The sequence below is a fragment of the Anoplopoma fimbria genome, chromosome 15 (genome assembly GCF_027596085.1).
Source record: "Anoplopoma fimbria isolate UVic2021 breed Golden Eagle Sablefish chromosome 15, Afim_UVic_2022, whole genome shotgun sequence".
NCBI lineage: Eukaryota > Metazoa > Chordata > Actinopteri > Perciformes > Anoplopomatidae > Anoplopoma > Anoplopoma fimbria.
In genome coordinates, this window is record NC_072463.1 from 7,369,904 (window position 1) to 7,384,099 (window position 14,196).

Consider the following 14,196-nt stretch of genomic DNA (forward strand, 5'->3'; position numbering starts at 1 on the left):
AAGTGCAATCCGGGTCATTCAAGACCTTGATCTCCTTAAAATCAACCCCACATGGAAATGGGTGGGTGTGTTATGATGCAGCAAACACATCAGCAACGAGTTATTGTGCCTCTGTTGACAAATGAGAGCACAGCGAGTGATTTTTTTGGCGTTAAAGCCTCAGTTAAATTTGGTTTTCTGACTGTTCTGATTTTTCTGTACACCTCTGCACACCAGCCCAGTGTACAAAGCTGTCCGTTTGTCTTCACCCCATTCGGTTAATGGGGGAGGACTGCTCATGAAAAGTGGTGGGGGAGGGTATAGGTGGTGTAGCGAGGTGCTTGGGCTGGTTTCAGATTCATTCATTCTCCTTTAAAGAAGCCGTTAGCATCATTTCCCATCCCCCGGCTCCCCTCTCTCGTCCTCCCTCCTCCCAAGGTTCCTGACCAACCGTCCTCGGGCCCCCCGTGGAACCGAAGCCGCAGCGTTTTGCGGATGACAAAGCGCTCCACGATGAAGGAGGCGCAGAACCAGGGCACGGCGTACTCGGCCGTGATCAGTCCCTTGAAGTTGTAGCGGAACTCGGAGTAGTCCCAGGGGCAGGCGTTGAACTGGCGCAGCAGCAGCCCCGTGCCGAACTCCCACAGGTACGTCCACAAAGTGTAGATGATGCAACGCAGCAGCACAGGGCAGCGGCCGCGCAGCTTCAGGTACATCTGCTCCACGATGAGGATGCAGGTGCCGTAGATGAAGAGCGCCCACACGCTGGTCACGCCGGGGAACTTCCAGTTGCAGTTGACCACGAACTCCCAGGCGGCCGTGAACATGACCTCGCAGAAGTAGCCATGGATGGCGTAAAGGTACCAGCGTGACAGCACTGTCAGAGGTATAGGAGCCTCGGGGGTTTCCATGGTCACCATCCTTCCTCTTACTTTCAAACAGATTTTTTCTATCTCTGATAATGCGATGCAGGTCTGAAGAGAAAGGAGCAAAAGAAAAGGTGTAAGAATGGGACGAAAAGACAACAACCAAAGCAATATATAAACTCCATTCAACTTAATTTAAAGTTCATTTTCAATCATTTTTATGCTCATTATTTTATCTGCAATAGACTTTTAAGGTGTTTACTCTCAGTAATGTCTTCTCTATACAACTTTTTTTATTTTAAGTGGCGTAGTCCGCCTTTTCCGCATAAGGGATTCACAGGAACCGATGCAGCATGTACTCTGGCGTAATTTTTTTTACACCGGACTGCATCTTCCATCGGTTCCATCTGTTGCATTTATATCAGTCTTGCCGCCTGAGCTGTATTAAATTACTGCAAATTCAAAATGAACGTCCTACTGCTTTATCTTCACATTAAAAGCCTTCAACTGGCTTTTGTTTTGAAGAAGCCACAGGAAAGGCAATGTATTTTTTTGTGTTAACCATGATTGTTTCTTAAAAATGTGTCAACAAAAAGTCATTTTCTGTATCTTGACAGAGGCTGGGTTTTAAATTTAACAAAAAAAAACTAAAAAACTGCTACAATGTGCGTTGCGATGAAGATCGACAGGCTGCACACCTCCAACACCTCAGCAGGAAACCAAATCCTTCTACAGTGTCCTGCTGATGTGTGTAAAACTACTTATGCTGTGCACAGCTTGAAATCATCCCTGTTGGGAAAAAAGCTGATTATTGACAGGCTTCTTTATTGAAACACGTTTGTTATTTATTGTTTTTTTTGCTGTAGTATTAAACCGCACTGTTACCATTGGGGTCCCCAAATCAAGCAGCCCTGAAATCTTAAGGATTACAACTTGAATTGCAACTGATAACATCGTTCAGCTTTGGCCGTAGTCAAAGTTCAATGAAGGACAAGGCAATAAAACACTTGACTGACATAAGGAAGATGAAACTAGAGACGGCATGGCTTCAGAACATTTCGACACACGTCTTCCATCACTTAATGCTATTTACTGACTGACTGAGGTGGTGTCTTGTGTAAAGTATAGCTTTATCATCTGACTGCCTCCATCATGTGCTCTTTTTCCAAATCCCGCAGCTTGACGCACACACAGTCTTTGGTATCAGGTGTCAGGAGGACCACGCAGGGTCGGATTCTTTCTCTACTCTATTTTATCACACCGCGGGTCTAATAAAAAACATCGAAGGCAAACGGCATCATACCGAGGAGTTCAAAGACCACATGGTTGAGAAGGCCGCTGAGCGTATATCTTCTACTTTACAATGCCTCCAGAGGAAACCGTGTCCTAACAGCAACCATTATACAATGGATCATAACCGCTCTGTAAAGTAGAAGCTCGGGGAGAGGTTAGGAGTACAAAAGCCTGTTTGAAGAACAAAAGGCACATTTTTGGCTCTTTTTTGTCTTCAAAGACTGGCTGGGAATCAGAGTGGGCCCATGGGGATTAGCACATTTCTCCCAACACAAGGAACAAGGGTTTCATGTGAGGGACTGGGCCACAGCAACGGACCAACTGACCTCCTTAAACTCGTCATACCATCTTTTCACTGCCTGCCTGGGAAACTCTCCCTCTCCTTCTCATCTATCCACGACCCAAAGCCTGGGTCGAACAGTTATTTGCAAAATATTTGGAGCACAAAGGTTTTATTCTGCGAAGAGAACTGGATGCAATAAAATAGGTTTGCTACATTTGAACATTTAAGATTAGTTGCCTGTTATAGTAAAGCACGCTAAACTGACTTTTTCCCTTTTAAAGGAATAGTTCACAAATGTGAGAAATGTGCTTTCGAGCTCAGTTGGATGAGAAGATTGATAAACGTTGGATTAGTTTAGCAGAACCAGAAACAAAGAAACAGCCTAGCTCTGTCAGAAGGTGACATAATCCACCTAGCAGTAGCCCCCTAATTAAGATGCTATACATGACATTTGGTTTTTTTGTCCCATTTCTCAACAAAGGATCACATGCCTTCTTACTTCCTAACCAACTTTTCCCCCCTTTCTTACAATTCCGCTCCCCATCGCCTCTCTTTTTCCATCGCCTGCACCGACACATTTGTTCAGCACTCACATGCTCGCTAAGCTGAAAATTATGAAAAAATGAGGATTGCAATATTCAGCCGTGAACACACTCAACATCAGGAGATTTGAGGAGAGGTAATGCTAGGTCAACTTGAAATTTTAGTAGCTTCATAGAGAAAAAAACAATTTCTCACTGCAAGTATTGACAAAGTGTTGGTTTTTCTCCGACAAAACTCCATTCTTAGGAGTGTATTTTGTTTATGTCTTGAAACAGGATGAGAGCATGTTGTAACAAGGTCCTGGTGAACACAGATGGAAAAGAGTAAATGATTGGTCACTTTATAAAACACATTTATACTTTAGTGAAGTGACACTTGAAACCAGTGCTACATCTCCCTCGATAGAGATGTGCATGAAGTTTGAAATGTGATCTTAAAGCACAGGAACAAACAAGGAAATTAGGGTTTTAATAATCTCAAACCATTTTGTTTCACTTTGTTATCAGAATTCATGTGAGTGTCATACAGTGATGTAATCTAGTTTTGTGTTTTTTTTGTTTTTCTTTCATTTATTTGGACAATCCAATGTTTATCAGGGATGAGATACGGCCGGACTCAAACTCACGTTGTTGTGATTACATGGTCAGCGTCTTAAAACCCTGAGATGCCCCCACCTGTCCTTTCTCTGTGTGTGTATTCAGGCATATCGATTGACCGTTCACACACTGGGTTCTGTTTGATTCTGTTGTTGTGGAATATCGCCCACTAACCCACCAGCCCCTCCAGCTCATCGGCCCAGTGTATTGATCTGCAAGTTTCCTGCCAGTTCTTGCTGCAGAGACCCGCTTCGCCATTGCACTCTATTGACCCCCTCTACGGGACATCGCAGTGTGATGGTGATCAGAGTACCGACTGTGACAAAGCTGCTTCTATGACCACGGGGGTGACCGAGCGCAGGCAGGGTGCTGTCTGAACTGAAAGGGAGGGAAGTCCGACCACAGAGCGCCAGAGGGTTTGTCTGAGGACACGGAGGGAAGACGCCAGCTGAGTGTGTGTTCTTGAATGATGACATAAAGGAAGAGAGCGAGAAAGAGATTGGGAGTGTGCGACAACAAGCTTTTGTCTGAGGTTCAAAAACATCTGACAGGTCTGTCAGTTAGACACTCCTCTGACAGCAGGTACACAAGCAAAAGAAAACACAGCCAAGGTTGAATTAAAACAACAACAACGACAACATAGAGGGGCCTCTACTCTGCCGACAGCATGCTGACAGCTGTGAACTCCTTGATTAAATCGGAAACCTGACCCATTTCTGACCTCACATCACGCCGTAATCCCCGTTCATGTACTGTAGCTCTGTGGCGCTGGTGCAGATCCAAGGTCTATGCAGACTTTTTTGGAAGGTCACTTTGGTTGGCTGTTGCGTAGCGTATAGAAAACCAGCGGTATCCGATGTGCCAGTGACCAAGGTGACATGATGATGGAAACAGCAGCTGCCCTTGTAGTCGTACACGTCTTTGTGAAATAATGCAGATTTTTAGGGGGTTTTGTACTTTGTTTTCCTGACATGCACAAGCCGAGCTGTCAGGACAGAGCAGAGACAATAATATGATTTATAAATTGGTTGATTGACGGATGACTAATTTTTTTTATAGTGATTTATCAAGTATATAATATTTTTAGTTTCCAGCCTCAGAAATATGAGGATTTACTGCTTTTCTCTCTTTTATATCATTATAATTTGATTAATTTATTGAAAAAACAAACAAACAAACAAACAATGAATTATTAATCAGTAATTCAAAACAGAATGTAACCATGCAGCACAACAAACCTGAAAGCTGATGAAAGGTTAATGACTACTTGGAGCAATTGATTGAGTTATTGACGAGAAGTGCATGTCAAGTGAGTGCAGAAGAATTTCCTGAGGCAGCACAAAATAAACTGGTCCTGATGAATTGCAAAGACAGATCAATGAGCCCTGAAACAGCCAGCTGGCTCTAATCCTAAACAGCGTCACACATCTGCTCTATCTAGAGTCATACCCTTTACGGCCCAGGTATCTTTGAATAAACAAATTTGTTTTTAGTGTAGTCTAACCACGTCTAAGAACAAAAAACGTTTAGAACTGTTTGCTCGCTTAAATATTCATGATGTTGTACCTGTTTCTAAATACAGAAAGTGATGGAAGCAGTTGTGTGGAAAAAAGAAGAGAGCATTCGGAAGAGGTTCAAATCCTGTCTACTTTACAACCTCTTCACAAAAGGCCAAGCGCTACATGAAGTGCTTGTCGTTTTCTTAAGTGTTTAAAAATTGTCACACACTGTCCAGATAAGATAAGTATGTGGTGAGGTTTTGCAATTTCTAATCCAGAGTATTTTTTCAAGTATTTTACATCAAAATCCCTCTGTTTTTATTTCAATATTATAGTAGGAGGTGTTTGTTAACATTATTTTTTTTTCATTTAATAAATACATTAGAATAAGGTCGAATGTATTTATAAAACCCTATCCGTCCTGTTCCTGATCTGACTACAGGAGGGAAAGTCACTGCGAATCTTTTGCAATCCTATCAAATTATTTTAGAGTTAATCAATAGTGAAAAATAGCTGTTGCATGTAAATGTCTTATTTTGTTGGGTGGTATGATGCCATAATAATGCTATAAAACGACAACCTTGGTGTTCAGATTGTAAAAACATGTGTGAAAGACAAAGTTATGAAGAAGTACTTATATCATTCCCCTGCACTTTAAATCTAGATATTCCCCCAGAGACACATGAAGTATTTGAGTATCACAAACAAGTACGTCTTTTGATAGAGCTGGTGAGACGCCATGGGGGCTAAGACTAAAAGCCAACTTAGCCTCATTTAACTTCATAACTCAAGCATCCTTTCTATATCCGCAAGGTGAAAACCTGAACAAAACAAGCAGAGTGGTGGGGGGGAGGGCTCTATGAACACAGAGTGGTGGGGGAGGAGGGCTCTATGAACACAGAGTGGTGGGGGAGGAGGGCTCTATGAACACAGAGTGGTGGGGGAGGATGGCTCTATGAACACAGAGTGGTGGGGGAGGAGGGCTATGAACACAGAGTGGTGGGGGAGGAGGTGGGGGAGGGGGCTCTATGAACACAGAGTGGTGGGGGAGGAGGGCTATGAACACAGAGTGGTGGGGGGGAGGTGGGGGAGGGGCTATGAACACAGAGTGAGTGGGGGGGGGAGGGCTATGAACACAGAGAGCTGCTGCCCTCTGAAAGGTTCACATCGATCTGTTACCTGAGATGTATTACTCCGTGTCCTTAACATTGTTCAGCCGATGTAGAAGTTTTTTATATTACCTGATAACCTCTCAAAAGAGCTGCCATGTTGCTAATTCAATACAGCGCGTTAGCATCGGGGTAGCTAACTTTATTAAAGAAATCAGGTGTCTACCAGAAAATGTACTCACTGTTTTTAAAATACTGACAAAATGAAAGAGCTGCGTATTAAATCAATCATAAAGTCAACACTTGCCACAGCCGCCCCTGACAAAAAAATAATGTAACAAAAATAATGTAACAAAAAAAAGTGTAAAAGCACCAATAGCACATCATCAATTCACCATATTGTTTGTTATTAAAATGTCACAATATTTTACAATATGTCAGTCCGGCCCAGTGCGAATTACCAGCTGGTTATTCATCTATAAATAGTTTCTAAATTGAATTTTTGGTATTCGATCAAGATATATACCTCTATTTGATATACAATTAAATATACAATGATTGTAGATTTTTATACTGCTGAATCTTTTTTAATTGTTTCTCTTTGGAGCAACCAAAGCATAAACATAAACATAGATGAAAACTGTATGGGTTTGGTGGTATATGGGTTTCACATAGGAACTCAGTATCAGCCAATGTCCAGACTATTATATTATGGGGGTGTTGGGATGAAGAGGGAAACGTGTGATAGCAGCAACTCTAATTGTGTAAGAATATACTACAAAATATACTAGATATGTACTAAAAAATAAGCATGATGTGGGGACCTTCCGACATGCAGTTCTGATGAAGCATACTGGCAGCTTTTTCAGTGTCAAGTGTCATTTCTGCTGATGTAGGAACTAAACCTCAACTGTTGTTATTTCGACCTTCACATGGACTGAGAGGTCCATATAGTGCCTTATCTGTGGGACAGGGTGAACACTGTGTTGCAATCAACTCTGACTTTTAATCTTTTCTGTTGAGTTATCTAAGCTGCTGGGGGGGAGGGTCTTCTGCTGTTCCTCTTCCTCTATGTAACCGCCTGTCTGTTAGTTTGTTCAGTCTGCCCGTCTCTTTATCACCAATAAATATCCACTAAATTGCCTTTAAACAAACTGACCTTTAAAGTTCAAATCTTTTCTGAAAGAATCCTCTAATTCTTCCTCTCTTTTGCTCCCCCACACACTCATTACAGCTCTTGAGCTCTTTGCAGTTTAATGAAAAACCCTGAAACATGGGAGCTAAGCCCTCTGTCCTGAATAGCATGTGGGTCATGCCCCACAGATTAGAAACCTTGGAGCAGCTACAGAGAGAGCAGGTGATTTTGGTCATCGTGTTGCAGTGGAGAGTTATGCCTTAAGATGGAAGGATGCATGTTAATCTGTTATTAGACAAAGAAGCTTATAATCAATCGTTGACTATGAATAATTGATGCTGGCGGCTCTGCGAAGGTTTTAGGAACAAAGATATTTCAAAATCAAAAGAGGTTTTTAGCCTAACTGTCACCTGCTTTGAACAAAGGGAAATATTTAGCATACTGTTACTGCAGAGACCTCTTTTAAAGCAAAGAGAAACTTAAAGAACCTTATTTGGTTATTAAAGAACTTTGACCAATATGTGTACCGAGAAGAAATATTTTTCTGCTCTGGTATAAACATGTGATGTCAGCACGTTTCTAAACCCTAGAAATATGGTTTTATGTGAATTTATATGCCTTTGACATATCTTCGTCATTTCCAGACTGCAATTTCATGCCAATTATTAACTAATTCACATATTTACATGCTAAAAAAGTGAGCAAACTTCTTAGTCAGTGGCTGCTAACTTTGAACTGTTAGAATAATCACAGTGATTTGGGATTTCCACCTGTATTCTCACTCACACACAGGAACATTTTGGGTTGGAAACTTTCCTCTGCCTCAACAATGACCTTTTATGTGCCTTTAACCTGCTGTACAAATGTGCATTCCCATCATACCCTATACGGTCTGTTATAATAAGAAGCAGGAACTGAAAAACGTGTCCACACAGCTGAGGTGGGTTGAATGTTTTTTTTTTTTACATCAGTGCTTCAGTCATGGGGTCATTTTGGGATTCCTTGCTGTGAAGGAGTTATAAATAGGTCTACAATATCATTACAGTCAGTGTAAAACTGAGAAGGAATAAAAGGCTACCAAGGTAGCAGCAGCAGGGATTATCTCACCCTAAATGATAAGTGAACTGCAGGCCTTATATGGAATAAATTAATGAGGGATTTTGAAAATCCAAGCCAAAGCCACATCCAGCACCATTTTCCGCATCCATAAAGGGATGACTCGGCTCTGTAGATAAAACACCATGGGCTGTGGTCACGTGAGGCGGCCAAAGTCATCATATTTTGTCCCTGGAAACTAGGGGCCAATGCGCAGGCTCGGCCGCCGGGACTCCGCTGCAGCATCACGCCGCCTTCCCACAGTGCAGTGCGGTACAAATCAAGGTCGGTTCTGAGCATGGGAACGAGGGCATGACACCATGCTGCTACAGTATAACCATACTGACCTCTGCACACGTCAGACTGGACAGTTAGAACTCAATATTCAGATTTGTATAAGGGGACATCCGTTAGCAGGGCTCATCATAGCCTCTTTTCCAACTTTCTTTTTAAAAAAGAAGCGCATAATGTTTTATTCTTGTAACAAACACTGTTGTGTAACATTAATTCCTAAACTATGTGACCATGTACGAGGTGAGATACATTAGAATTTGTGCTAAAATAGCGTTGGACCGAGATATCATATGAACGGTTTAACCAAATCAATTTCAATCAATTTGTATTTTCTATTACCATTGTTATTATAGTAGCCTTATTATAGTAACTACCTGATGGAAAATCATACTCCATCTGTCTTTGGTTGCAGATTTGTGGTGATGTGTGTTCATGACATGACGCTCTGAACCGTCGAGACTGCCGTTATCACATTAAACTGTTGTTGCACAGATGTTTCAGGGCTATGAGACCCAAATCTAATTCTCCTTCACTTGGCTCTCTTGCATGACATACGCTAATATGTTCATTCTTAAATCATACCTGCTTACTGCCCATAGTAGCAGGAATGAATCCTGAAACCAGTAAATGAGTTAACATTTCTGCTCTTCCGGTGAATGGGTTTTGGTTGGATATCTAAAATAAAATGTCTGTGATAACATGAGTTTAAGAGATTTTAACATTTTGTTCTACGATACAAAATCCGCCAGTAAATACCTATCTTACCTACTTTTTCGCGTCTTAAAAAAGACTTAAGTTAGCCAAGCAGCTAAATGAGACTACAAAATGTAATAACGCCGACTAGTCCGCATTAACAACCTTGTTGTGTATACTCGTCTATAGCCTAACATTAGCTTTGTACTTCTGCTGATTGCATCAACACTTGAATGAAAAAATGAAATAAATGGTGTTCCTTTGTGAAGATTAACTTGTCTTATCTCTAAGACGTGGAAGTAGCATAACGTTTTGTTTGCCGCTGAGCTTATTTTCTGCAACAATCCAAGATCCAATGGAGAAATCAAAAAAAATGTTTGTGGGGGGGACATTGCAATGCCAACTTCCGGGTTTTGCCTACAGAAATACGTCATAGCTGCAGCACTCTACAGGGGAGCAAAGGGAGAGGGAGAGGTGACACCAAAATGTATTATTTATTGAAAGCTACTCACTGTGTGGTCTAAAACACATGTTTAAAAATGGGTAGGCAAACTCATTTAATAATAATAATCATGATGATGCAATAATTAAAATGTGTTATACTGTATGATGGAATAGTGTAGCATTAGATGTAGAAAGCCACTTGATTACTGTACACATCCCCCCCCCATTGAAAGCATTGTAGCACCGGGCCTGGTAGACTGCTCTCCTCTGAAATTTGACGCAGGGGACTTTGGAGCACGTTTATCCCTTACTCAGCATCTTTGAAAGGCACAATGACAACTACTCCTCTTTCTGGGTTTATAGCAGCAGTCCCATCCATTACTGAACAGGTGTAACAGCACATTTGGGTATTAAAAACCTGCCAAATGAAGAGGAGCGCATCCTGTATCCCATCACTATGTGCAGCTATTTACTTTGCATAAATGAGAATTTAAATGTGGGTAACACGCTTGTAAAGCTTCCAACTTGCAAGCACAGACTCACTAAGGATAACGGGACGCTGTGTTAAACATAAGGATGGGTACATTCATACAAACAACACATTGCATCACTCAAGAGGCTTCATAAATACGTTTTCATAAAAAATAAATAAATAAAAAAAAAAGCCATGATAACATGTTGGATGTAGCAGACGGACACGATTCATCCTCAGTGCAGGTTTTTTTTTAGTTTTTTGTAGTTATTTACCTTCAGGTTGAGCTCTGCGGTGTCTCCCTCAGCATGCAGGCCGGAGGATCGAACACATCACCCGGGGAAACCGTCCTGGATGTCGGTCTGCGGCTCGTCTGTTGTCCCCGGCTTCTCCTTCCTCCACCGCGTCCCTGCTGTCCGGTGGAAATCGACACATTTTACTTGACTGCAGCAGCAGCAGCAGCAGCAGAACTGCTGGCGCTCACACAGACTCACGCACTCCTTGCATCTTTGGTTAACCCTTCCCTCCCCGCAGGAAGCACCCTCACTGTCAACCTAAATGTTAAACAGATATTTACTATAATCCCATACAACAGTTGTAAGAACATATAATGACATTCATGAAGGTTTCTTTCTGTACTTTTGCTCTGGTTTATGCTCTTTTAGATGCTTGTTTAAGAAAGGAGATGCACTTATGACTTCTGGTGACTAGTAGTTCTCTTGAATACCTATGTTGAATACACTTATTGTAAGTCGCTTTGGATAAAAGCGTCTGCTAAATGACTGTAATGTAATGTTTGGTGTGGACTGGATGTTGCATGAATGTTAGTTAGAGTCTGATGGTGGCACCTTGCATGGTAGCCTGTCATCAGTGTGTGAATGGGTGAATGATATGTAATATACTACTGATTGTAAGTCGCTTTGGATAAAAGCGTCTGCTAAATGACTGTAATGTAATGTAATGTAATGTATAATTTGCTCACACACAGTCAAAGCTGATGGAGAATGTTTGTCTGGCCAGCAGCTGACAGTACTGCCAGTACACACACTTTATTCCCTTCTAATGCAAATTCAAAACATGCACAACAAGAATGCCCTACTGTTTTTGTTTTGTTTCAAAAAAATTCCCTTGATGTAACTACTTCACTCATTTACATAATTTGCTTCAGGTGTTTGCACCAATCAAGCTGTATAATTAAAGAGTATTCCCACTCTCAAGGAAGCTGATACTGACTTGAATTTCTAGCTAAAATATGTTAAATTCACAGAAAACACATACAATTGACTGTAATTTTTTACTTTTCCTGCTTTCAGACCCTTTGAAGTAATCCTGTGTGTTCTCACTGGGCTTCCAGTGGGATGAATATTTTAAGAGTCTGAAGAAGAGGTGTGAACCTTCACACATATCCAGTCACACAAGGAGAGGTGACACCTGCACCAAAAATAATGTCTCTTTTGCTTTGTATGTTTGTTTTTTTAAGAGAACCAGGAGTGAAACCCATATATAATATTATCTGTGTCATTAAAGTCAGTGACATCACTCACATGTACTCTCAGACTACTTCCTTCAACAAATTAAGGACAGGTGCTTTAGTCATGTGGTGCGTTTCTGCCATACTGTACAAACAAATGCTGAAGTAAGGACTTCATTCTCTCTCGAGTAGTGGACTGTGAGACTCCTTTTCAACAGCCGCATCAGCGATCCTGGGATTGTTTTCACCTTCTGAGTTCTTCTTTGTTTGACTGTCGAGTTATTTTGTCACTGTGATAGTGTCACAAACGCAAAAGATGCCGTCACGATACTTTACACTTTATGTGGGATAGAAAGCGGGTAAGGGACCATTGGCCCCTCGCTTTAAACCCCTGGCTTCTGGTGGGATCCTATCACAAGATGGTCTCTTGTGTTATAAAGGATGTACATTTTGCCCAAAAGCTTTATAAGCCTTGACAACATTATTCAGTTAATAATCTAGAAGAGTGTAGAGACTCTACTCTGACATGTAGTGTTGGTGATCACAGTGTAGAAATTATATTCTACAAGTAAAAGTACCCTTTATGCAGAATGGCATAATATTTTGCATTATATTATCGTATTATAATTATTGATGCATTAATGTGTTCATCACTTTCATTTTGCAGCTGGTAGAGGTGGAGCCAATTCTAATAACTTTATATACTGCATGGTAGTTTGTGAATTTCCAAAAGAGAATCATCAAGAGTATAATTATAACCAATAATAATATATATCATATCATAATATATATATATATATGTTATATTTCACATTATTTATCTGAATCTGCAGATAAACTAGTAACTAAAGTTGTCAAAGTAATGTAGTAGAGTAAAAAGTATAATATTTCCCTCTGAGATGTAGTGGAGTAGAAGTATAAAGTAGCAGGAAATGGAAAATACCCAAGTAAGTAAAAGTACCTCAGAATTGTTCTTAGTTTCTTTCCACCACTTTACTGGTGCAGCAATCGGCTCATAGCTGCTCCATGATGGATTTACTGTAACAATAGCACTGCCCGCTCTGATGATATAGGCAGTAGTCAAACGTACATTGGATGAAAGGATTAAACCTGATGATGTATAATAATGTGATACAGGATGTAAATGAAATATCGACCCTGATGACTGTCCATTGCTTCTAGTTTTAAGTGGTCTTCAAAGGGAAACGTCCCTCTCAACAAGACGAGAGTGATCGCTCAGAAATCTGAAGAACGCCGTAACGACATTATCTGTATACTGACTCACCACATCGGAGGTAGAAACTAAGAAAAACACCTTACAGACGCCATTCTTCAACAGAGGGCTGCTCTCTCACAATCATTAGGTGAGCTTTAGGCATCGACCTACGGATGAGTGGACCGAAACAGAAAATAACAGAAGAGAACATTCATCTATGATTTCGTACTGGCAGATACTATAAATATTACGTTTCTCAGGAGCATAAACAATATTAAGAAGAGATGAACTAAGCTCTACCTGTAGACCAAGCCTGGAGTAGAAAATATGTAGAGACATGCAGTTCGCAGATTTGTTAATTAAAATCAGACAGTGTCAGAGGATTTGAGAGGAGAACTGAGTGAAACCACCTAATTACATTTGTGCAGGATTGATTTGATGAATTGATTTGGCCTATATATTGGTGTTTTGGGAGGCTGTTAACCCCTTTTCACTTCCCCTTTATAACTGAAAGTTTCCCCAAGTATTTAAGCATGGATAATAGCAAGTAGTAGCAATACCAGTGTAAAAATAAATAAACAGTGCTACATTGAAAATGTTAGATTAGTAAAAGTACATAAGTATTGGTATCAAAATAAACTTAACGTGCTAATAAGTAAGAGTAACCGTGACCGAATAATATATATTATTGATGCATTATTGTGTAACTTGCTAACTTTAACTAATTTAAACACAGTCGTCTGTTTGGTAGCGTGTGAGTTCCCTTTCAGTATTATCTTGATATATTATATGGCATCACAATGTATTTGTTGATGAAATTCTGTACCTAAAACCAACAGTGTCTTGGGGAAGATGTTGTCCTCTGGATTTTTATACATTTAAAAACATATCTAAGTGTGCAAATATCTTCTATATTCCTTCTTAAAACCTATGTTTCTGAGAAAATACTTTTAAGTTGTAATAGGTCTTATATGCTCTGTATTATTTTATGGTTGGGTATCTTATTCTATTTAATATAAAGTGCTGCATTGTTTTGACTTGATTTTCCCATGTCAAGCACTCCAACTGTTTTCAAAAGTACATTATGAATGAAGTTTACGACTGTTTCTAATGTCAAGCTCAATATCTAAATGAGTGGAGACTGATACAACAAAAATAACTGTCAGCAGATGTTTTGGATATTTGTATATTTTCTTGTATCGACCTAT

At 40.4% G+C, this 14,196-nt stretch overlaps 1 protein-coding gene across 1 annotated transcript; it reads right to left on the reverse strand.

The window, feature by feature from the left end:
• Nucleotides 1-341: 341 nt before the first annotated feature.
• Nucleotides 342-899, reverse strand: tmem229b (transmembrane protein 229B). The gene has a single exon (XM_054614645.1). It carries the CDS (start codon nucleotides 897-899, stop codon nucleotides 342-344), a length of 558 nt encoding a protein of 185 aa, XP_054470620.1.
• Nucleotides 900-14,196: the final 13,297 nt, after the last annotated feature.

Coding starts and splice junctions, on each gene's coding strand:
- tmem229b (XM_054614645.1), bottom strand. CDS start 899: ATGGTGACCATGGAAACCCCCGAGGCTCCTATACCTCTGACAGTGCTG.